At 34.9% G+C, this 24,172-nt stretch overlaps 1 protein-coding gene across 8 annotated transcripts in view; it reads right to left on the bottom strand.

The window, feature by feature from the left end:
* Window positions 1–24,172, bottom strand: part of CACNA2D1 (calcium channel, voltage-dependent, alpha 2/delta subunit 1) — a 530,781-nt gene that overhangs the window by 6,105 nt on the left and 500,504 nt on the right. For all 8 annotated transcript variants that reach the window (XM_010848132.1, XM_010848138.1, XM_010848135.1 and 5 more), the window contains 11 exons: window positions 23,955–24,058; window positions 22,984–23,070; window positions 21,401–21,468; window positions 21,033–21,071; window positions 19,534–19,605; window positions 18,875–19,027; window positions 18,737–18,789; window positions 17,120–17,175; window positions 16,617–16,746; window positions 14,519–14,628; window positions 13,311–13,393 (listed from right to left, as the gene is read on the bottom strand). In XM_010848132.1, the coding sequence (XP_010846434.1) occupies window positions 13,311–13,393; window positions 14,519–14,628; window positions 16,617–16,746; window positions 17,120–17,175; window positions 18,737–18,789; window positions 18,875–19,027; window positions 19,534–19,605; window positions 21,033–21,071; window positions 21,401–21,468; window positions 22,984–23,070; window positions 23,955–24,058 (955 nt within the window). The remainder of the gene's footprint in view (window positions 1–13,310; window positions 13,394–14,518; window positions 14,629–16,616; window positions 16,747–17,119; window positions 17,176–18,736; window positions 18,790–18,874; window positions 19,028–19,533; window positions 19,606–21,032; window positions 21,072–21,400; window positions 21,469–22,983; window positions 23,071–23,954; window positions 24,059–24,172) is intronic.

The raw sequence follows: 24,172 nt of genomic DNA on the forward strand, positions 1-24,172 counted from the left end.
CAGCTATGTATACATCAAATCAAGATGTTATCATGCATCCAACTTTCTCCTTCAAGATTGCTTTGGATATTTGGGTCTTCTATAGTTTCATATATATATTTTAGGATTGTTCTAATTCTGTGAAAAATGTCATTGAAATTTTGATGGTGGTTGCATGGAATCTGTGAATTACTTTGGGTGGTACAGATATTTTAACAATTCTTCTAATCTCTGAGCTCTGAATATCTTCCATTTATTTCTTTCATCTCTGCCTTATAGTTTTCAATATATAGGTCTTTCACTTCTTTGGTTAAAATTATTATTATTCATTTTGATGCAATTTTAAGTGGAATTACTTTCTTAATTTCTCTGAGAGTTCATTATTATTATACAGAAATATAAATGTTCTTTGTACATTAATTTTATATTTTGTATTTTTACTTAATTTATTAACTCAGTTTCTTGGTTGAGTCTTTAAGACCTTCTATATATAATATCGTGTAGTCTATAAATAATGCCTTTATTATGTTGATACACATTCCCTTTATATCCACTGTTTTGAGAGTTATCATAAACAGGTGTTGAATTTTTGCTGAATGCTTTTTCTGCATCTGTGAAGATGATCGTATGATTTTTAGCCTTCATTCTGTTAATGTGTATATCACATCAGTTGATTTTGTGGTTTGTGAACAATCACTGCATTCCAGGAATAAATCCCACTTGATCATGGTGTATGACCTTTGTAAAGTATTGTTGAATTAATTTGATAATGTTGAGAATTTTTCATCTATTCTCATCAAGGATATTGACTTGCAATTTTCTTGTAGTGCTCTTGTCTGGTTTTGGTATCATGGTAATAAGACTGGCTTTGTAAAAATGAATTAGGAAGTATTCATTTCTCTTTTATTTTTTGGGAATTTAGAAGGGACAGGTATTAATTGTTTTTTGAATATATGGTAGAATTCACAAGTGAGGCCATCTGGTTGTGGACATTGTTGGAAGGTTTTTGATAACTGATTCAATCTTCTTACTAGTAACTGGTCTGTTTAGATTTTCTATTCCTCCATGAATGGGTCTTGATAGGTTGTATGTTTGTAAAAAATTATCAATTTCTTCTAGGTTGTTGGACTTTTTTGCAATTTTAAATTGTATTATTATTTCTTCCTTTGTCTGTTAATATTTGCTTTATATATTTAGGTGCTTCTATGTTGGAGAAGGAAATGGCACCCCACTCCAGCACTCTTGCCTGGAAAATCCCATGGACAGAGTAGCCTGGTAGGCTACAGTCCATGGGGTCTCAAAGAGTTGGACATGACTGAGCGACTTCGCTTTCACTTTATGTTGGGTGCATAAATATTTACAAAATGTTTATATCCTGTTGTTAGATTGACCTTTTTTATTATGTGATGATCATGATGTCTCTTACTACGGTTTTTGTATTAAAGCCTATTTTGTCTACGTATATACCTATCCAGCTTTCTTCTGGTTTCTACTTGTATGGAATATCTTTTTCCATTTCAGTCTGTGAATGTCTGTAAAGTTGAAACGGGACTCTATAGTTGTTATAACTGTTATAAATATAACATGTTTATTTAAACCTCATAATATTTAGTGCTATATATACAATAAGTTATAACATCTTACCAACTTATTTTGAGACTTAAGTTCAAATGTATTCTAAAACTCTTTTCTTCATGTTCTATGCTTTTGATTTCACAATTTACATATTTTTAGTCTGTGTAACCATTGATTATTGTATGATAGCTATTTTTACTATATTTGTTTATGTGATTAACCCACTGTCATTACAATATTAGATTATTCTGAATTTATCTATTTTTACCAGTGAGATTTATACTTTGATATGTTTTCCTGTTACTAATTAGTGCTGTTTTGTTTCAGTTTAAAGGAGTGCCTTTAACATTTCTTGTAAGGTCAGTCTAGTGGTAATGAACTCCAGTATTCGCTTGTCTACAACTCTTTATTTATCCTTCGAATTGGAAGGACAGTTTACTAGATAAGAGTATTTTTGGTTGGTAGGTTTTTTTCTCAGTACTTTACATACATCATGCTACTCACATCAGGCTTGCACATTTTGGTGGAAAGATACTGGTAGGTCTCTTTGTTTGTAACAAGTTTTCTTGCTTCTTTTAAGATTCTCTTATTACTTTAAAAATTTTTAATATTTATATTAGAATATAGTTGATACACATTGTCATGTCAGTTTCAGGTGTACTGTGAAGTGATTCATTTATACATAGACATATATCTACTTTTGGGGATTATTTTCTTATATAGCTTATTATAGAAGGCAATGGCACCCCACTCCAGTACTCTTGCCTGGAAAATCCCATGGACAGAGGAGCCTGGTGGGCTGTCATCTCTGGGGTCGCTAAGAGTCGGACATGACTGAGCGACTTCACTTTCTCTTTTCACTTTCCTGCATTGGAGAAGGAAATGGCAACCCACTCCAGTGTTCTTGCCTGGAGAATCCCAGGGATGGGGGAGCCTGGTGGGCTGTCATCTCTGGGGTCACACAGAGTCAGACACGACTGAAGTGACTTAGCAGCTTATTATAGTGTTGAGTGGCGTTTCCTGTGGTTTACAGTTGATCCTTGTTGATTATCTATTGTAGGTATATTAGTGTGTATATGTATTAATCTCAATCCCAAAATGTATACCTCCCTGACATTTCTCTTTCGGTAATGATGTTTGTTTTTGAAGTCTGTGAATCTGTTTCTGTTTTGTAAATAAGTTCATTTGTATATCATATTTTTAAATTCCACATATGTGATATCATATGCTATTTGTCTTTGTCACTTACTTCACTTAGTGTGATACTCTCTAAATCCATCCATGATATTGCTGCAAATGGCAATATTTTGTTCTTTAATGGCCAAATAATACTCAGTTGCATATATGTACCCCAGGTTCTCTACCTATTCCTCTGATGATTGACATGTAGGTTGCTTTCATGTTCTGTCTGTTGTAGATAGTGCTGTGATGAACACTGGGGTGTCTGTCTCTTTTCCAATTATAGTTTTCTCCAGATCCAGGCCCAAGAGTGGGAGTGTTAGATCATACAGTAACTCTATTTTTAGCTTTTAAGGAACCTGCATATTGTTCTCCACAGTGGCCACCTTCCCAGCAACAATGCAGGAAGGCTCCCTTTCCTGTGCACCCAGTGTTTTGTGGACATTTTATGATAGTTGTTCTGATCGGTGCAAGGGGACACCTCATTACAGTTCTGATTTCAATTTCTCTAGTTAGTGATGTTGAGCATCTTTTCATGTGCTTTTTGGCCATGTATGTTTTATTTACTTCTAATTAATTTTTATTAGTGTATAGATGATTTGCAACATTGTTGGTTTTCTCTATATAGCAAAGTGCATCAGTTATATGTGTGTATAGACAGACAGGTAGATAGATTCTTTTCCCATGTAGGTCATTACAGATTATTGAAAAGAGTTCACTGTGCAAACAGGTTTCTATAAATTTTTATAGTATATAATAATATTTTAACAAGTTTAAATTATTTTGTATAGTCAGTGTATGTCATTCCCAATCTCCCAATTCACCCCTCCTGCCCCCCTTTTCCCCTTAATAACCATGTTTGTTTTCTGTATCTGTAACTCTGTTTTTGCTTTGTAAATAGGTTCATTTGTACCATATTTTAGATCCCACATGTCCTCTGCATGTCTTTGGAGAAATTTAGATCTTCTGCCCATTTTTGATTGCATTGTTTATTGATATTGAGCTGCATGAGCTATTTGCATGTCTTGGAGAGTAATGCCTTGCCAGTTGATTCACTGCAAGTATTTTCTCCCGTTGTGTGGACTCTCTTTTCATTTTGTTTGTGATTTCCTTTGCTGTGAAAAAATTCTTGAGTTTAAGTAGGTTCCATTTGTTTGTGTTCATTTTCATTACTCTAGGAGGCTGATCCAAAAAGATAGTGCTGTCATTTATGTCAAAGAGTATTCTGCCTGTGTTTTCCTCTAAGAGTTTTATAGTATCTGGTTTTACAATTAGGTCTTGAATCCATTTTGAGTCTATTTTTGTGTGTGGTATTAGAGAATGTTCTAGTTTCTTTCTTTCACACATGTAGCTGTTCAGTGTTCCCAGCACCATTTGTTGAAGAGGCTGTCTTGTCTTCTTTGTCATAGATTTACCAGAGATTGTCTTGCCATCTTTGTCATAGATTTACTCTTGAAAATTTAGAGACCCATACAAAGACACATTAATTAAAACATATTAGAAATAAAATGCTGTGTAAATTTAAGGCGTACATGTTAATTTGATAATTTATGTACTGTAATATAATTGCCATTGTAGTGATAATTAGCACCTCTATTGTATTACATAAATATCTTTTTTTTTAGTAGTTGGAATAATTCATTTATTAGTCTCTTAGCAAGTTCGATGACTATAGTAGTTTTCTATATTCAGTGTACTGTGCATTAGCTCTCTAGAGCTTATCTACTACCTGTTCTAAGATTTACCCTTGAACAACATCTGTCTTATCCCCTACCCCCTATTCCATGGCAACCACCATTTATTCTGTTTTTATGAGTCTGGCTTTTTAGATTTTACACACGGTACTTGTCTTTCTTAATTAGCATAATATGCCCAGAGTCCACCCACGCTGTTGCAAAGGGCAGTTTGCACTTTCTCGTGGCTGAAAAGTATGTTGTTGTGTGCCTATATGCACACATAAGCATACATGCCACCTCTTGTTTATCTGTTCACTGGTTTACGGACATCTAGGTTGGCTCCATATCTTCTTGACCATTGGGAATAATGCTACACTGAATGTGGAGTATGGTTATTGCCTCAAAATCCTGTTTTCATGTCTTTTGCATATATACCCAGAAATAGAATTGATGGATCATAATACTAGATTTATTTTTATCTGAGGAACCTCCATATTGGTAGCACCAATTTACATTTCAACCAACAATATATAAATGTTCCCTTTTATTCGTATTTCACCAATACCTATTGTCTCTCATCTTCATGATGATATCCATTCCAACAGGTGTGAGGTGGCAGGTCACTGTAGTCTTGTGTTTCCTTGAAGAAAGGTCTATTTAGTTTTTCTGCCTGTTTGTTAGTTGGATTATTTTGTTTTTGAGTTTGAGTTTTTTGTATATTTTGGATTTTGGAGATAAAATCCCTTATCTGATACATGGCTTGCAAATTTTTTCTTGAAATCTGTTGCTTTTTCATCTGGTCAGGTGTTGATTTTGCTGTGGAGAAGCATTCGAGTTTGATGTAGTCTCATTTGCTTATTTTTGCTTTTACTGCATGTACTTTTGGTGTTACATCCAAAAATCATTGCCAATAACAATGTTGAGGAGCTTCCTATGTTTCTACTAAGTTTTATAGTTATTAGGCTTTATTTTTAAATGTGTTATCCATTTTGAGTTAATTTTTGTGAGTGGTGTAAGACAGGAGTCCAATTTCATTGTTCTGCATTTGTTTATCCCATCTCCCCATCATCATTTGTTAAAGAGGCTATTATTTCCCATTGGGTGTTCTTGGCTCCATTAGCAAATAGTAGTTGACAGTGTATGCAGGGATTTAATTCTGCTCTGTTCTGTTGGTCTCTGTCCATTTTTATGCCACTACCATACCTTTAAAAATAATTTATTATTACTGTAGCTTTGTAGTAAAGTCAAAAACAGGACATGATACCTCTGGCTTTGTTATTTTTTCTAAGAAATGCTTTGACTATTTGCAGACTTTGTCACTTCATATAAATTTTGAGATTTTTTTTTCTATCTGTAAAGAATACCATTGGTATTTTGATGGAGATTGTGTTGAATCTACAGTTGACTTTGAGTAGTATAGATATTATAACAATATCAATACTTATGATCAATTAATATGGGATGTCTTTCCATCTGTTTGTGTTGGCTTCATTTCTTTCAGGAAAGTCTTGTAGTTTTAATTTAATAGAGAACTTTCATTTTTTTGGTTAAAGTTCTTTCCAGATAGTTCATTGTTTTTGATGGCATTGTGAATGTGACAGCTTTAGATACTTCATCTTTTGTGTAGAGAAATACAACTGATTTTTGTATGCTGGCTTTAGACCCTGAAATTTAATAAAACTGTTGATTAGTGAGAGTTTTTTGGGGTAGTTTTTATATACAGAATCGTATCATGTGCTATGAATTTGGAGGTATTTCCTCTTCCTTACTTGGTTTGCGTGTTATTAGGATACCTCTTATCTGTAACTCTCTAGGCTTCCTAGATTTGGATAGCTGTTTCTTTTCTCAGGTTAGGAAAGTTTTCAATCATTATTTCTTCAAACAGTTTTCTACCCGTGTCTGCCTTTCTTTTCCTTCTGGGACACTAGAACGTGAATTTCAGTCTACTTGATGTTGTCTTGTAAGTTGCTTTAGCTTCACTTTATCTTCACTTTCTTTATTCTTTTTGGTTCCTGATGGAATGAATCACTGCTCTGTTTGTGAGTTTACTGATACTTTCTTCCACTTCATCTAGTCTGCTATTTGAACTCCTCTCTATTGGCCTTACTGTATTTGTCAGCTCTGTGACATTTGTTTGATACTTTCTTGTATATTCTTTGCTGAAATTCTCAGTTCATACATTCTTTTCCTGATATGGTGACCATCCTTATGACCGTATTTTGAACTCTTCCTCATGTCAGTCACTCTTCTCTGTATCATTAAGGTCTGTTTGTGGAGTTCTCTTTCTTTTAAAACATATTTTTCTGTTTCTTCACTTTCCTTGACACTCTGTGCTGTGGTTTCCCTTGCATCCTAGTAGTTGAGGGTGTGCTAACATCTGTCAGTGTCCCAGTGGGGAAGATCTCGGTCAGCACTCAGAAACAGGCTGATTGGAGGCTGGATCCTCAGGCAGCAGCTTCCAAAGTATGCCAAAGCACCTCTTTCAGGGAAAGACTGCAGGATGGGCATTTCTGTCTGCTCCCTCTGTGCTGAATTCTGAGGGGACAGGCATTTGAGAACTATTTGTTTGCTATGGTCCTTTGATGGACGTGAACGCGAGCCCTGCCGGCTCTCAGAGCCAAGTGACAAAAGGGTGTGTCCTTTGGGAAGCTACCTCAAAAGTCAAGGTGCCAGATGGGATCACAAGCTTCTTTTAGGAAGATACCACTGACATGGAGTGAGTCAGAGGGTCAGTGGGCATAGTCTACCCCTTCGCCTGTCTCCAGGGAGTCTTGAGGTAAGTCCCTAAATGTGAGCTAAATTAGAAGCCTTACTTGCAGGCAATCTTTTAAAGTATGCAAATAGCCTCCCTAAAGGAAAGGTTGGGAGAAGTGCGTTTCTCTGCTCCCTCTTCTGAGCTTTGGAAGGATAGCCCCAGGGAGTCCTTGCAAATTTGTTAAAAATTGTTTCTTTGTATTTGTAGTCTTGTCTGTCATATGGACACAAGCCCTATTAGGCTTTCAAAGCTAGAAGTTTTGGGGGCCCATCCCTCAGGTTAGAGTCTTAAAAGTTGGGGTGTTGTACATATATACAATGATTCCATCGCTTAGCCATAAAAAGAAAACCAAGTAAAGTAAATCAGAAAGAGGAAAACAATTATCTTATATTGATGCATATATAAGGAATCTATAAAAAGGGTACCAATGAACCTGTTTTCAGAGCAGACAGAGATGCAGAATGGATGTGAGGATACAATAGAGGAAGGAGAGGGTGGGACGAATTGAGAGAGTAGCACTGACACATATGCACTATTATGTGTAAAATAGATGACTGGTGGGAAGCTGTTCCGCACAGGGAGCTCAGCTCGGTGCTCTGTGATGACCCAGATGGGTGAGATGGGGGCAGGGGTGAGTGAGGCTCAGAGGGAGGAGGGGATATACATATATTTATAGCTGATTCATGTTGTTGCACAGGTGAAACGAACAACACTGTAAAGCAATTATCCTCCAATTAAAAATAACAATTTTAAAAATTAAAAAAAAAATTGGGATGTTAGATGTTCAACCTAAACCCTGCACTGCTCAGGTCGAAGCTGGAAGTTGTGAGTTCCTTTCTAATTGTATGTTGCTGTGCCGAGTGTGTGGTTTACGGAGACAATGTTCCTCAGCTTTTCCTACTCATTTGGATGCGTATTACAGTCACTCAGTGCGTAAGAGTTGCTCATCTATTTGCTACATTTCTCTCAGAGGGTATTGCTCTTTTTATAGCTGTAGGTTTGTTAGGTCTGTGAGTTAAGGTGAGTTTTAAGTCTACTCTGTCACCATCTTGGACCAGAAACTCAGTAACTCACGCTTCTAAACCTTTACCCCTGAATGCGCCTCTGAGCTCCATCACCTCTCCTTTTGATTCTCAGAAATATCTTAAACTTGCCCCTAAATATTTTTATGAATGATATTTCTAGGAGTAATGAAGCAGGTCAAAGACAACACATCATCTGTGAGTCTTCCTTTTTTCAAATCTAATCTATCAGCCTGTCCTCTTAACTCTAGATTCAAAATATATCCCCAGACCTACTACTTACTATGTCATGTCCAGGTTACTATTACTTGTGGCCTCCCTTGACTCACTGCTTCTATTCTTGCTCTTTAACAATTTTCTCTCCAAAAAGCAGCCTTCTTAAAACCAAATCCTTTCATGCCCTTTTTGAAATTTCTCAGAACAAAATCCCAATTTCTTATAAAGGCCTACAAAGCCTTATGTGATGTGCAGCTTGGCTGCTTCTCCATCTTCATCCTCCTCTATTCTTCCCCACATCACATTGCTCCAATAACACTTTCTCTGCAACAGGTAAAGGTATTTGTTATCTTAGGACCTTTGCATTTCCTCTTCTCTTTGTTCAAATAGCCTTCCCTCTAGGTAGATTAACCAGGTGAAAAAAACAGGATGCTGAATTACATGCGACTTTGAGATAAAAATTTACAGTTTAGTATCAATGTGTCTTAATCTCAGGGATATAATAGTGGCCTGACACATAGGTGGTGTACTACGAGTACTTGATAAATGAGTACTCGTACTCAAATAAAGCAGTGGTTGGTTGATTAGTTAGGAACACTACAAACATAAAATACCAACTTAAAGGCTTAACTGTCACTTCATTAGGAGAGCTTCCCAGTTCTGGTTAAGTATTAATTTGATAGAATGCAAAATTAGCAAACATACGAGACCCGTTGACGTATTAACGCAAAATACATCTGTATGTTCTAGAAATGTTATGGAAAGAAAAATATTCTTTCTGGCTCTGCTGCCATTGTTTTTATTTTTATATTTCCAGTGTTTTTTTTGAGGGGGGGGGTAATTTCCTCTGTGTGATGATGAGATATGTCTGTTCAGTCTGGGAGGTGGTAGTTCAGATAACTTATTTGGAGTCCCTGAAGTCTGCATGTTGATCCACACTGAAAAATCTGTCCCTTCAGTTTCCTGATCATGTTTTCTCAAATGTTTTGCATGGGCAACCACATATACCAAGACTTGAAATTATTATATGAAAATAAATTATGAGATACATTCTAAAAACATTCTAAATCACAAATGCATAGATGTGGGAGAAACCTCAGCATTTTTTTTCCCTATCTTAGAGAGACCAAAATCCCACTAACACCATAACCAGATAAATCAGTCTGATTTTTAAAGGTTAGTGGAGAAGATAACAGACTGGTACCTTGTTTCAGCTTTAAATAGTAAAGGAATAAAGTGCCAAAACTATTTACATATATTTTAAGATATGAAAGAATAATTTTATTTCCTTCTAGGGACCTGTCTCAAAATACTCTTCAACTAAGAATCCCTCATTTTTTTTTTTTTTTTCTGTCCCATTACTACTCAAGGAAAAAATATCTAAACCATATTCTTGCCCTGAGGCTTACTTTTTCATGATTTTGTCCCAAGGCTTACTTTTTAAGACCAGATATACCAGTAAGTATATCTGTATATGCGCACTATGGACTGCAGCCTGCCAGGCTCCTCTGTCCACGGGATCTTCCTGGCAGGAAAACTGGAGCGGCTTCCCATTTCCTCCTCCAGGGAGTAAAGCTCAAATCATTGGTAAAAAGCATCCACTAAATATGAGCTATCTGGAATTTAGATAGCTCTATACTTACGGAGAAGGCAATGGCACCCCACTCCAGTACTCTTGCCTGGAAAATCCCATGGACAGAGGAGCCTGGTAGGCTGCAGTCCATGGGGTCGCTTAGAGTTGGACATGACTTCAGTTTCACTTTTCACTTTCATGCATCGGAGAAGGAAATGGCAACCCACTCCAGTGTTCTTGCCTGGAGAATCCCAGGGATGGGGAGCCAGGTGGGCTGCTGTCTATGCGGTCGCACAGAGTCGGACACGACTGAAGCGACTTAGCAGCAGCATACTTACATCACCCACAGCAGCTTCAAAGAAAATGCATATTTAAAATTATTTACGCAGGTAGATACCACACATAACTCTCTTAATAGGAATAAGGTCCCTAACAAATCATTTCCTACATAGCACCTTAATACATTTAACCACATTCAATCATGAGGTAGGTTTAACGTATGTGTATGTATATACACATATTTCTTCTACATATTCATTTTTCGTGTTCTCAATAACATGTATTTACCAATTATGTTTGCATAAAATAATGAACTTCCTCAATAGTACATGTTATTGATTTGCTGTTTTTCTTTACCACTTAAATTCAAAAGCATTATTTTACATTCTGACACTCCTCTGCTATTCCACTTTTCTCTCCTTCTGATGAACTCACTCTTCAGTAATGGCCACATCTCCATCTAGTGGTTTCCTAACCAAAGACTACCTGGACAGCAATGAAGAAAGAACACAACGAATGCTGTCTAGTTACTACATTCAGGATTCCAAAACATCAAAAAAGAAAAGAAAAAATGTAATGGAACTCTGACTATAAATTCAGGCCCTAAAATATCTATTCAGTCGTACTGAGTACGTAATTCAGAAATTTGTCAGAAAATAACAAATAATGATAATCCTAGCCTAGATAATGTAAATAATAGGAAGTAAAATTAACTTAGAAATTAGAAGCACTTAGTGATACTAAAATATTTCACTAAAGAAATGCTGTGTAGACAATATCCATTTATATGGAAAAGGAAAAATTAGGATAATGAGCTTAGAAGGTACTGAATAATGCTTGATAAAACTGAAATATTTCATTAATTTTATGTTAACAACTTCTGAAACAAAACTTATGACCGTCTCTAATAATTGTCCTTAGGGTATTTCTCTTAAGTAAGACATCATGAAGAATGTATACTTTTTTCCACATTGACTTAACCTTTAGTAAAACCTTAAGAAACATTTCCAGGCAAGAATACTGGAGTGGGGTGCCATTCCCTTCTCCAGGGTATCTTCCTGTAAGAGACATAACTAATTTTTAACTAAATATAGGAAACTGATATGCTCTGTTCAGGATTAGAAACATGTAATATTTGAACGTTGTTATTTACAAAACAACATTACTACTGGCATTTTAATAACCTGGTTTCAGGACATTTAGTGGATTTAGGGATATGGATTACTTTTAAAAATTTCAAGCCAAACACAAAAACAAAGAAAAATTCGAGAAAGTGACTGACCATCCACAGCACATGAAAACTTGCAGAAAAATGAAGATAGGAGCTGACATCATGGTACAGGCACGACTCGTTGTGCATACAAGTTGATCCTATTAATAACGGGCAAAGTAGCAAGTACAGGAAAAGGAAAGAAAACACAGAAAAGAAGACATACAAGATGAGATTTCATGCAATTTGCTGGCAGTTAGCAGTTTATGTGAGCCTCCATTCAGAGCAGATTCACAGTGACCATTGCAAATAAGCATTACCAAAATACTCCAGTGCTAAAAAAACACAAGACATTATTAGCACATTGAGCTACTGAGCAAGAGTTGTACTTTCACACACAATCCATTTTACAATTTATAGGAACTTTAATATTGGAAATTTCTGTCTTTGTAAAATCTTCTTCTTGTCGTGATCAAAACATACAGTTTCCGACGGTGAAAATATTTTGGGTAATAGGTTTTTATATGATCTTGGAAGTGCACCTGAGTAAATTTAATCTGTCTTTGGTGACAAACAGTTGACAAGTGAAGTTTCCCTAATGAGTGACACTAGCCTTGGGTCCAAAAATAACATTCTTTGGGGAATAATTTGACGCGGCAAAACTCCTTACGGTAGAGTAGACAGAACAAAAGAGTCCTCGTATCTGGGTCTTACGTAAGCCTCACTTAAAAGAGGAAAAGGTCAAATAGCTCTAACTTTGAATCAGTTTTCCCCTTCAAAGATCAGTTCGATCAACAGTCCTTAGGGAGGTAAAAGGATTTAGTGGCTAAAACATTTTGGGTTTTCACCCTTATTCCCCATCACCAATTTTACTTCTCTGCTCTGCTTCTAATCTGTATTATGTACTTGCATAATATGTAACTATGGAAATTTTTATTCTTTTCTGAAACAAATGTTATTATGTGTATTTGAGTAAATAAGTACACAATAGGTAAATCAGTTCTAAATAAATAACTTCTAGAAATGCACATTACTGAATAAATGATCTGACATATTTTATAATAAGCAATTCCTAAGATGATAATGCTTTCTTTGCAAACCTTCATACAAAGAGACATGAAGACTGGAGAATTGAGAAATATTAAAAGAAGTGTAGTTTTTATAAGTAGTGAGCACCTTTTATATGGGGTTTGATTCAGAATAAAGCTTATTAAAAATTAAATTAATTTGAAAAGTATAAAGCTACTTATATATACAGTAGTCTGGATAGTGCTTAGGAAAGGAAGACAGCTAACCTATAGGAAAAGGACTACTCATCTCAGATAACATACATTAAATATGGTGTGTAAAATTTTACCAACTTAATCCTGTGTTACTAACCTAGTCTAATTTCAAACAATATAAAAAGTAATTAAGAAAAATAATACAAAGCTAATAGGTGATAGAATTACAAAATAAGGGGACAACAGCGATTTAACAAGTTTTTAAATATACTGAATGAAGACTAAACAAATTAATAAAATACTATAATAACAAATGAAGGTAGGCAACTCATATACTATTAGTAACATTTACTGTCAGTTACTATTTATTAGAAAGCCTTTAAAATCATTAATGATCTTGGAACATTGCTAAACTGGCATTGTGTTTGAAAGTACAATTTCTGTGGAAAGGACAGATAGATAGAAGAAGCAACTGTTAAGCTTATGCTAACCATGAAGAAATACTGAAATGAAAAAATCTATATACCAGCAAGTATGTCGTGTTAATGAGAATACTATGGTTAAGACATTATGTTGGAATTAAAACTGTAATTTGCCCCCTGAAATTCTCTGGACACACTTACCAAAGCATTGTTATCAAAGCAGACATCAGGCCCTTTTCGGTATCTGGGTTGCTTCACCATATCACAAGGATCTGGACCATCAGCTAAAAAAACTTGTTAAGGGATATGAAGTTATGTTTCCCCCCCAACAAAACTGAAAAAATACAATGCCATATATTTATTTCTCAAAGCAAGCAGGAGAAACCTATGACATTATTCTAGTGCCATACACTACTATAGGCTTTAAGGAACTAAACTGCCACAGATTTTCTTTTGTTAGCCTAGGGACTGTGTGAAGAGATCAACTTTTTATCTGCACTGTGCACAGCATGGTTGCTGGCACAAGAAAGTACTCTGTAAATATTTGTAGAATCTAAGTGGTTGAAATGTGCAAATGATGCACCTGTAAGACAGAGTCATTCACGTAAGACCATAACGGAGGACCCTGGTTTCTCCTATTCAGCAAGATAGAAGTAGAAACTAATTCTAGTAATAAACGTCAGTTCCAAACATAACATATGGGAGAACTATCTTCCCAGAAACAGCAAAAACCAGAGGCAGTCTACCAAAATTCGGCCTGTAATGCTTGAATAGTCACTGCATTGCTATTTAGCATATTTACTCGCAGAAGTATTTTTAGCATTGCTGTCATCACAGTTGTAGCATATGACAGGACTTACCTTCTTTTAAAGGCCGAATAATATTCCATTGTGGGTACAGACCACATTCAACGCCATTAATGATGACTGGCTGTTGACAGCTTTCAAGGCACAAGCAGACCCTTTTTCCCTTCTGTCCTATACCTGGGCGAGCTGACAGGGAAGACAGAGTACTCCCTCATCTGGCACCGTGTGGAAGTTTGGGCCAACAAGCCCCAGGGAGCACTGGCAGAAACCCAGCATCCTCCCAACCACCACCAAACCCCAAGCCAGGCATTCCCTGGTGCTCTCTAGCCATCTTCAGAGGCCCTTGGGAATCTGCATTGCTCTCTCGACAAAGACTCACTGTGCAAGTGAGAAGCCTCTCGCCTTCTCTGAGTGCATGTGTAGCATCATGAGTCTTGGCATCCAAATGAAATTTTGTGTGACGGGTCCATGCTGCCTCTGTGAGGCGATCGCAGCCCTCTGTGGTATTTTTCTCTTTCTGGGCATGAACAATGTGATGTGGTTAAAAATGCATGGCTTTAAGATGGAATTTTCATTCCAAACCTCTCCAATGTGAAAGGATACAAGTCTGCTCTGCTTGTATGAGCAACCGTGTGTCACAGGGACAAGTTCCTTTGCTCTCAACCATTATGAATATTAAGTTGGTGTTCATAAGTTTTTCTACATGGAAGATTCTGTAGAATATTATAAAAGATTAGAGAAAATGTCATTTGAGAAAAAAACAGTTTTTAAAGACTGTTACATATTAAAAAGAAAAGAAAACAAGACTTTTGAAACAAAGCATCACATGCACAAGCAGTAAAACTGAATGAGAATGTGTTTTGAAGAGAAAGATTAACATGGACATATTATCTCTCAAACGAATACTAAAAAATTCCAACAGGAGATGTTTCTTAAGCGATAAACCAAATGCAAAATAAGTACCACTCTGTTGTTTAGAGTTGTAAGAAATGTTTTAGTTTATATGTTTAAGGAAGTGTGGTATTTATCACTAAAAATGTCCCAGAGGTGCCTTATTTTACAGTGAAGGAAACTAGGAGTATAAAATGACTCAGCATTTGCCCAAGCTCATGCCAGGCTGAAGTCTAGATCGGGCTGTTAAACAAACCTTCTGGGAAGACAGAAATGCCGTCCACTTTAACCAATATGGTAGACAAACGCTTGCCACAGGATGCTATATTGAGCGCCCGGAATGGTGACTAGTGTTGCTGAGGTACAAAACTGTACTATTAATTAGTTGCAATGACTAATGACTAGATGACAGAAATTGCCATCTGTGGCTGGTTACTACTGAATTAGGACAACACAGGTCTAGACAGAATTAAGGGCTTTGAATTCCATGTAGTGTTTTTTTCCCACATCTTAAGCTGTTTCTACCTTTCACAATAAAAATGTAGGTCTGTTGTTAAAGAGTAATTGATTTTTCAAGGAAGCAGGGTTTTCTTTTTTTCTTAACCTATTTAAGTTGGGACACAAGCATAGAGCAAATCAAAAGTAACCGTGGTTCAACTTATTATACTGGTCTTTACATTACAGTTTAACTTAGTCATTTTTAAAGTATACATTGCTACTCTTGGACATCAATTAATGAAAGACCGAAGACTCTAAACTGATAAATCCACTTAACTTGCCACAGTTCTATTTTCTGAAAGTGAGGTCCTGATATGCTAATCTCTAAATAAGATGGTCTGCTTTTTGCTGATTACATGCCGGACTCCACCCCTTTCCTCTCCTCTGCATACCCTCCATCTCCTTGTAGGACATGGAGGTTTAATAAAGTCAGTCATAAAATCATACTGACCACATAGATTAAAAATTTGTGCTCGTTGCAGTTAACCCCTTCCTGAAAATACTTAAAAAAAAAAAAAAACACAACCTGTTATAAACTTCTTTTCCAAATTCCCTAGCAACCAACTGTTCCTGCCCTGTCACCTGCTCAGATTACCTCACCTCCTCATATTTCCTCTTCTCTCTGTTAACACTTCTTCTAGAATAAGCTGTCCTAAGTTACTAAAAACAAAGTATTCCATGTGCCTTCCTGCTCTGTTCTCAGGGATACTGTGACATAGATTATCCCTTTCCTCTTAAAACTTCAAAAATCTCCACCCTGCCATTCATTCTTTCTCTCGATACAAATAAAATAAAATTTTCCATTTCTTCCAAGTGTTTTATGGACCGTGATGACCAACACTGACCTTGACTTCAGGAAATATGTTCTTAGTTTTTTCAGTTTCAAATCAAAGATAAGTGAATACTCCAACTAAAACAATTTCCTGCCCAAGGATATGTCTGTTAATCTGTTTAGTAAGTATAATTCTAATCAAAATTAATATCATCTGAAACTAGCTCTACATTAGAAAAAATTTAATATGGATTCTTTTAGACAAAATACAAATTCCTTTATATTCTGCCTAAAAGTGGGCATAATTTTCTTGATTACACAATTACTAAAATAAGTTGAAGGAATTACAACTTATCGAAGTCAGAATTAACATTAAAAACCTTCAGAGAAACTGAAGATCTGTGGTGTTTTCAATGTAAAGTAGTTACTCCTCTCTCTCATACTCAAATGACAATCTCTGTTATTTTCTGTAATGATTATACAAGTGAGTACAATTTCTTAGGGAAGCAAGACTAGTCCAGAATTGAAGAAATGAATTACCTGGAACAGTTTCCACAATCTAATACACCACTAAATGATTTACTGTCGTTATCGAAAAAATACTGAGTTTGTTCAGTAATGCAACTCTGCTTTGACAGAGAGGCCGTAAAGTCATCATCTTCCATCTCAACTGTGGGGAAAACAAAGAACATTATTACGAGGGGTCTCCCAGAGCCTCCATTTCTCAAAGAGCAAAACAAATCAATCAGTATAAGGGCAGGCACCATAATTGGCTAGTTACTCCATGAGGTACAGTGGCAGCTCCTAAAGGTACCCATTAACTCTCATTAGAATAAATGAATTTGAATATATAATAGCTGCAAAACAGAAATCAATGTGACCTAGGAATGTTTCTAAGGCATTAGGAAAGTTGTGACAAAAAGAATTTAACCTACAAAAATGTTAAATGGTCGATCTCTCTCTCTCACACACATACACACACACTCAGCATACCCAAAAAGAAAATTTTAAGTTATTATGATAGCATCTGAGCTATGACATACCTGCCTCAAGAAGTCGTGGAAAGGTCAAACTCAAGAGAAACTGCTGTAGAATAGACCTAAATTTTAAATACAAAAAACTATTGATAAAAAGCTAGGTGTTTTATTTTATAAATTATATCATAAAAACCAGAGTATTTTTGCATGTACACATACACATATTTCTTTTTTCATCTTTCTGGAAAAACTGAGAATTTGCAAGCATTTTTATAGAAGTGTTTTTAAATTATATAAGACATTGTAAATTTCTTTCTGTAAAAGAAGTCATGAAGTCAGTTGTCTTCAGGACCCTGTGAGGGACACATAATGTGTGAAGACACTTAATATAAAATCTGAGTGAGGAGAAGTGATAACTCTAGGGAGAATGTCATCATTTTAGTGCATAGTTTTGACATTCAAGATTTTATCCTTATTTTCAATATTGAAGCTGTATTATGGTAGGGAAAAAACACCACAAAACAAACAAAAATGACTGTGTACCATGGGTTTATTAACTATTTACGTAAGGTGGCATAAAATAAAATGCATAATGTGGCATTCATGAAATATACCTTTAAATATAGGACATATGGCACATTTCAGTTTTACAATAAATGACAATTGAGCCAAATACTGGTAAAAATTCATTTGGAACTGAGTTTAGTTAAAACAAAAGTGGGGAGAAGGGAAGGGGAAGTTGAGGAGGAGGGATTTTCTGGCCAGAAAATAGCATAAAAACAAGTATTTCAGGATGACTATGAGATAGACTTTGTAAAGCCTATCTAAAATAGCATTTGACAATAGAAAGTACCATTTTTCATAATTTTTAAGAAATCAGATTTTTAATCTAAAATCTTTGCTACTTTAATTTTAGCTGGGAAAGCCTCAAAATCAAGTGAACCTTATGTATTGACCTACATGGAACAAAACTTACACAATCCAGTTGGGTAATGGTACGAAAGAGAAACACGGAGGAAAGGGGGGATGGACCCGGACATCACAGGGGGATTAGTTACTTGACTGACCAGACCCAGACAATGACAAATTTGATCTTCCAGACTTTCCACAGTGCCTCAATAAGCAATTTAAATGTCTTCTTTTCATTGGTGGCAGGATATAGGTAGAGGGGAAATGGGAGGAAGGGTAGAACTGGTGAAAAGAATTAGATCCATTTCAGGAATATGATGCCTCTAAAACGAGGCCAGCCTTTGTATGAAAAGTGAAGGAGTAGAAAGAGAAGTCATCATATCATGAATCTGATGGATGAAGACATTTAACGTGGGTATTTAAGACAATAACTAGTAAATTTCTGTAGATCAATGTGATGCCTAAAATTTAAGGACTGAGTACAATATCAACACAAAATACCAGTGAAAAGAATTTCAACAGATCCATAGATAAAAGGATCCCCTGAAGAGGCTGAAGTTTGCATAAAACTGTTTTCATAGAAAAAGCTGAATAACTATAATGGTTTTATACTGATCATTTAGGAAAAAAATACTTATGACTGTTAACAATATGTGCTGTAGGAAATAATGTAGTTCCCATAATAATTATCTACATGTCTGTACTTTCATCAAATTCTTTCCTATTTTACAATACTTTTTGCTCATTACCCATAAAACTAAAATTTGGACTTACCAGGCAGCAGCAGTGGCCCACCAGCCAATGTGTAATACGTCGGCTATTGATGGCTATAAAACAGGATAAGAAAGTATTACACTAATGAACCCTGAGTGTCCCTCTGACACAATGGGAAGCCGAGTGGATATTACTGACCACGTATGCTGAGCGATGCCCTGCTCCTTGTTTTGGTGCAGCTCCTGGCTCACACACCGACTGATAATCATAAGACTTGTTATAAGCATAAACTGATATATTAACCAGGTGTCTCATCAAACTTGGATCAATCTCTCCAAAAAATCTTCCAATCTGGTACAGAAAAAAATAATTAATATTTGGCTCACATTTGAAACTTTATTAACACTTGAATCAGTACAAAGAAAAGAAATGATACAAAGAAACTGAACTAAAACCACTGAGGAGCTTAAAAACAAAAGCAAGTAATAAATGAGTATATGACACTTTGAAAGAACTCCCATGAGATTAGGTGTTTTCATCTGTTTCAAACCAGTTTGTATTAAGACTCATATTATCAACAGACTAATATGTGAAATTTCTCTAAATTCCCGAGAGATCAAAAATAAAACAGTTCATATCATGTTAAAATCTTTAGCAAATAAGTTTTAACAGAAACAATACCAGAAAGTAAAACTAACAAGTAAAAGGAAAACTATTTTTAGGATGTATTTTTTTATGGTTTCTATTACATTAAACACTTTGGTTATCAATGTTTATAGTGGTTTGGAGGAGTTTCATAATGTTGATCAGGGAAACACACTTAGGAAACTCTACCCCTTCCCACTTTAGGTACATACCTGGTTAGTATAATCATCATGATTTGCCATCAAAAGGAACCCACCATCATCTAGAATAACACAGTCCATTACCTATCAAAATAAAAACAGCAGTTAATACATTTTTAAGGAAGGTTAAGTTACATTATGACTCCATTTTATGTAGATGATTATAACAATAAAAATAGGAGAAAAGCTTAAATAACTATATCTTATCTTGAAGGTATGTGCTCAGGAGATTCTGATGAAATCAGGGTATGCATAGATTGCTATCAAACCATCAGGGCTTGAAATTCCACCACCATCCAGCCATTAAAATTGTCAACTCAGTCCGAACAATACATAAGAACAAATCAGAAAAAATCCTTTTGCCACTCTGTGGTCATCTTAATGAACAAGGAAACTGGATAAATCAAATATTTAATAATGTATCATTATTTTTTATTATTATATTTAAACACATAATTAAGATTTTGACAAGAAAGACATTTCAAAAAATCCATTTGGGGCACTATCCATCACAGACTTAAAAAGAAAAAGCAACACCATGAGGTTATTTATAATTGTTTTATATTAAAAATTTTTGGGTAATTTGGGATGTAAAAGCAAGAATCAAGGGGAAAAAACGCCTTTAAGGAAAAATAATCATATATCCTAAAATGTTCCCAGTTTAAATTATGCTTAAATATATCAATCAATTTAATAGTTTTACTGTATGAAATTACAATTAAAAGCATTGTTTTCAGAGTTGAGGACATAATACATTCTGTTTTCCTAATATGGAAGAAGCTTGCTAAATCTTTTGCTCTTTTAAAAACAGCTGATACATAGTCTATGTAAAATGAATGTTACTGGCTATGGCTTCTCAAGATTTAGGAGTGATAAAATGATACAAAACTCCTGCTTCCCTTGGAAGCATTTAGACAGGGACTCAAAGAAAATAGGGGAATTCATCCTTCTTATTGAGGATAGGCATAACTTATCTCGTATCATTTGTACAACATCTTAAACTGGAAACAAAAGGTTCATATTAGCTTTTTCAATTTCTCAAACAAAAATGGAAGTGATAGAATCCAATCCAGGCAAGTAAAACTTTTTTACAGTTCTAAGGTTCAGTTAAAAGAAACTTTCTCACTACTATAATACAGCACAAAAATATTCAGATAAAATGCAAAAAATGAGGGAAGACTGCATTGATAATAAGTATGTTTCAGTTAGAAACCATGGTCAGAAACAAAGCCGAAATAAATATGTGCAAAAGAATCTAATACAATTGGGTCCAAAGAGAATATAGTTCATATTGATATGGCTTTTAAATGAATATTTTTAAATGCTTCTAAAGTTTAAATTTAGGAATTAAAAGCATATAATTCAAATTCTCATCAGTGAATAAGTTCACCATTCCATACAATATTATTTTGGTATCTGATGAAAACTTCCTGCATTTTTTTACCATTAGTCTTAGAAAGAGTAACACAAAAAGTTGTATTTAAAAATTCCATTTTAAAGAGTTTTCTTACATCACTGTTTCTTTTACAGTCACAAACTGGACCCGCACACTGAAAGACAGAAAGTATAATTATCACCTCACATTTTCTTAATAACTGGATTTTAATTATATCATTTTAATTATTACCATAAAAGATTAAATGATAGTCTAATCATTAGTTTTACCTTTATAAATTAGAGAATATCAATAAATATTTAAATGGGCATTTTAAATTCTTACGTTGATAATATTTTTAATATTGGTTGACTAAACAAAAAAAAATATCTGCAAAAAAATAGGAATTCATAATTATGCTTCAGTGTAGTAGCATTAAAAGTTGATTTTGCCACTGTTTTTGAGACTAGTAAATGTAGCATAGGAATTAAAAAAAAATCTTACCGGATCCCTGATTGATGTTTTGGTGAAATTCTCTATCCAGGAATTTAGATCAATTTTAATTCCAACAACTGAAAAACCATGTAAAGAAAAATTAACACACAATTTTAAAGAAATGTAGCCATAATTGTCACTTATCTTTACTCTCACATTTGAAAATTCCTAAGGAGGCAAATGTAAGTTTCTTAAAAAAAAAAACCAGAACATCCATTTAATTGCAGATACACTGAGAAATGCTGATTCAAATTTATGTAAAAGGTTACACATTTAATTAGCTAGATATATACTTTGCTATATATTTAGGTAATTTATAAAATAGCATTACATTGAATATAATGTTAAAATTAGAGATATTTCTTGAGGTTTTCACTAAGAAGTAATATTAATAGCTCTTAAACTATTACATAAACTTCTTTATATTCATAGTTCATTTTCTACAACCTTGCCAATTAATACAATAAGCTTAAAAATTGATAGTGTCAGGAATAGATTTATAAATATGCAGTCATTTGAAGGGTGAGCTTGAAGGGGCTTCCCTCACCTAACCAGTGCATGCAGTAGTTGCTGAAGAAATGTTGCTAAAGTGTGGAAACATGAGTGCGTGAGTAGGTAGGTGAGTGGGTGGGAAAGGGCACGTGAATGAGAGACTGAAAGAGTAAGACTGGATGAGTAAATAAGCAACTGCGAGAATGCAGGAAGGAGCAAATGAGCTGGTCACTGCATGAGCGACAGAGTGAATCCATGTAGTTGAACCACTGAAGGCTAAAACTGCCCTCAGGAGCAGAAAGGGATTTATCTGCTTCTTCAATATGGCCTCTCTAAACCCTTTATAGAATGCGAACAACACTGATTTACACAATACGTTTTTTCCTTAACTTTTATTTATCTGTTTACTCTAGCCCACTTCTAACTCTCCCACTGATGCTCAGTTTTAAGAACTTTTGCATTTGCTTGACTTAGTTTACCAAAAATTTCATATTCTTTATTCTAAGCTTTTAAAAAAGATCCCTACTTTTTAACAGATATATAATATAGATATGACATAATTTATCTTTCTCAATGATGTAAACAACTTTTCATGTTTAAAATATCACAGACATTTACATCCTTGGCAATATCTACTCTGCTATCTGGCATGTGAGATCTTAGTTTCCCATCCAGGGATCAGACCCGTGCCCTGTGCAGTGGAAGCGTGAAGTCCTAACCAATGGACTGCCAAGGAATTCCCTCTACTTTTGTATATTTGAAATACTTTATAGGTTAGATTTCTAAAGGGAGATTGCTGCATCAAACATTTAGAATTTTGATATATAGTATAAAACTGACACCATAAATTTGTGTCAACAGTGTGTAAACATATACACACTTCTTTCAAAAATCTGTCAACTCTTTATAGTATCAATTTACTTTTATCCCCAATCTCATAGGTAACTGTGTCTCATTTTCTTTTTCACACTCGCATGTCTTTGACTGTATTTTGGTTGAAGCTTACTGATTGCTTTCCTGATAAGTACTGCCAGTTGATTTAGAAAGAGTAGGTCACATTTAATTTCAGTCCTGTGTATGTGGATAGTATATATGCTTACCTGCAGGTTTAAGAAGTTTTCCTTGGATGTAAATTTCTACAGCTTTGCTTACCATAATGCCTGATTCATAAGCACCAGGTCCACTTTCTAAAAGAAAGAAAAAAAAAAGGAAAACAAACCACTCTAGCTAAATCAAATAATATTATATTTCTTTTAATATATATAGGAAAACAGTATTTTGCTTAAATATTCTAGCATAGATATGTTATCAAGGAATGGGTGGTCTCCTCTTCCCTTTTCTTCCTTTTTATACCAGGCTAATTGGAGTGTCCATGAATTGGTTGCATTAATTGACTTTGGAATGGGACTTATTAGCTTGGCTGCATCACTCTCACAAGTTAAAGGATGCACACCAAATCTCTGGTTTATGATACCTGCTAAAATATTGAGGAGGCTATTGAAGTGAAGCAGAAAGATTGATCTTAGATTCATGAAACTGCTGTAAAAGATACATGTCCCTGGAAAAAACTGAAATTCCCTGAACTTCAGTTTCCCCATTTGTGAAAATGATGGTAATAAGCCCAACCTCTAGAAAGGCTGAAGGATTAAAATAGAAAGTTTTAGGGAAACAGCCCAATAGAATATTTTTAAAATATAGACTAGTAATAATTTGTACAAATATTATGCAACTAATACTGATTAATTCCATTTTTAAAAATTCACTAAACATTCTTCAGTGTATTTGCAGTTGGTGAAATTAGGGATTGTCTACATCTGTTTCACTGTACCGTGCATGCCTGTAGATATGCTGTATTCACATTACTGGCTGGCTGATTTCCTGTAGATGCATTTTACTTCTTCAACTAAATGGATACTTCAGTCTTTTCAGTGTCATGCACATGGTATATAATTAATAATGATTGATCTGAACAACTATCATAAAATATATTGTTTGGTAGGAAAGCAGGTAGGAGCAATAATTTATTTTAAAAAGGGGAATTGAGATGAATGAATTGTAAAGTAGTACTTACTGTTAAAGTAGGGAGCAGTGAAAACATAGTTATCGTTATCTAGACTTCTTTTATAGAAGCTGTCCTCATATGTTTCTGGGTTTTCTTGCCAATTTTCTCCAGCCCTAAGGAGGAAGTAGCTCATCATTTTTATTCTTTAATCTATGTGATAACTTACTTTTCCATTTGTGGACATCACTGAACTTTACAGATATGTCTGCATCTCTGGTACGTGTAAG

The sequence above is a fragment of the Bison bison genome, unplaced genomic scaffold (genome assembly GCF_000754665.1).
Source record: "Bison bison bison isolate TAMUID 2011002044 unplaced genomic scaffold, Bison_UMD1.0 scf7180017864260, whole genome shotgun sequence".
NCBI lineage: Eukaryota > Metazoa > Chordata > Mammalia > Artiodactyla > Bovidae > Bison > Bison bison.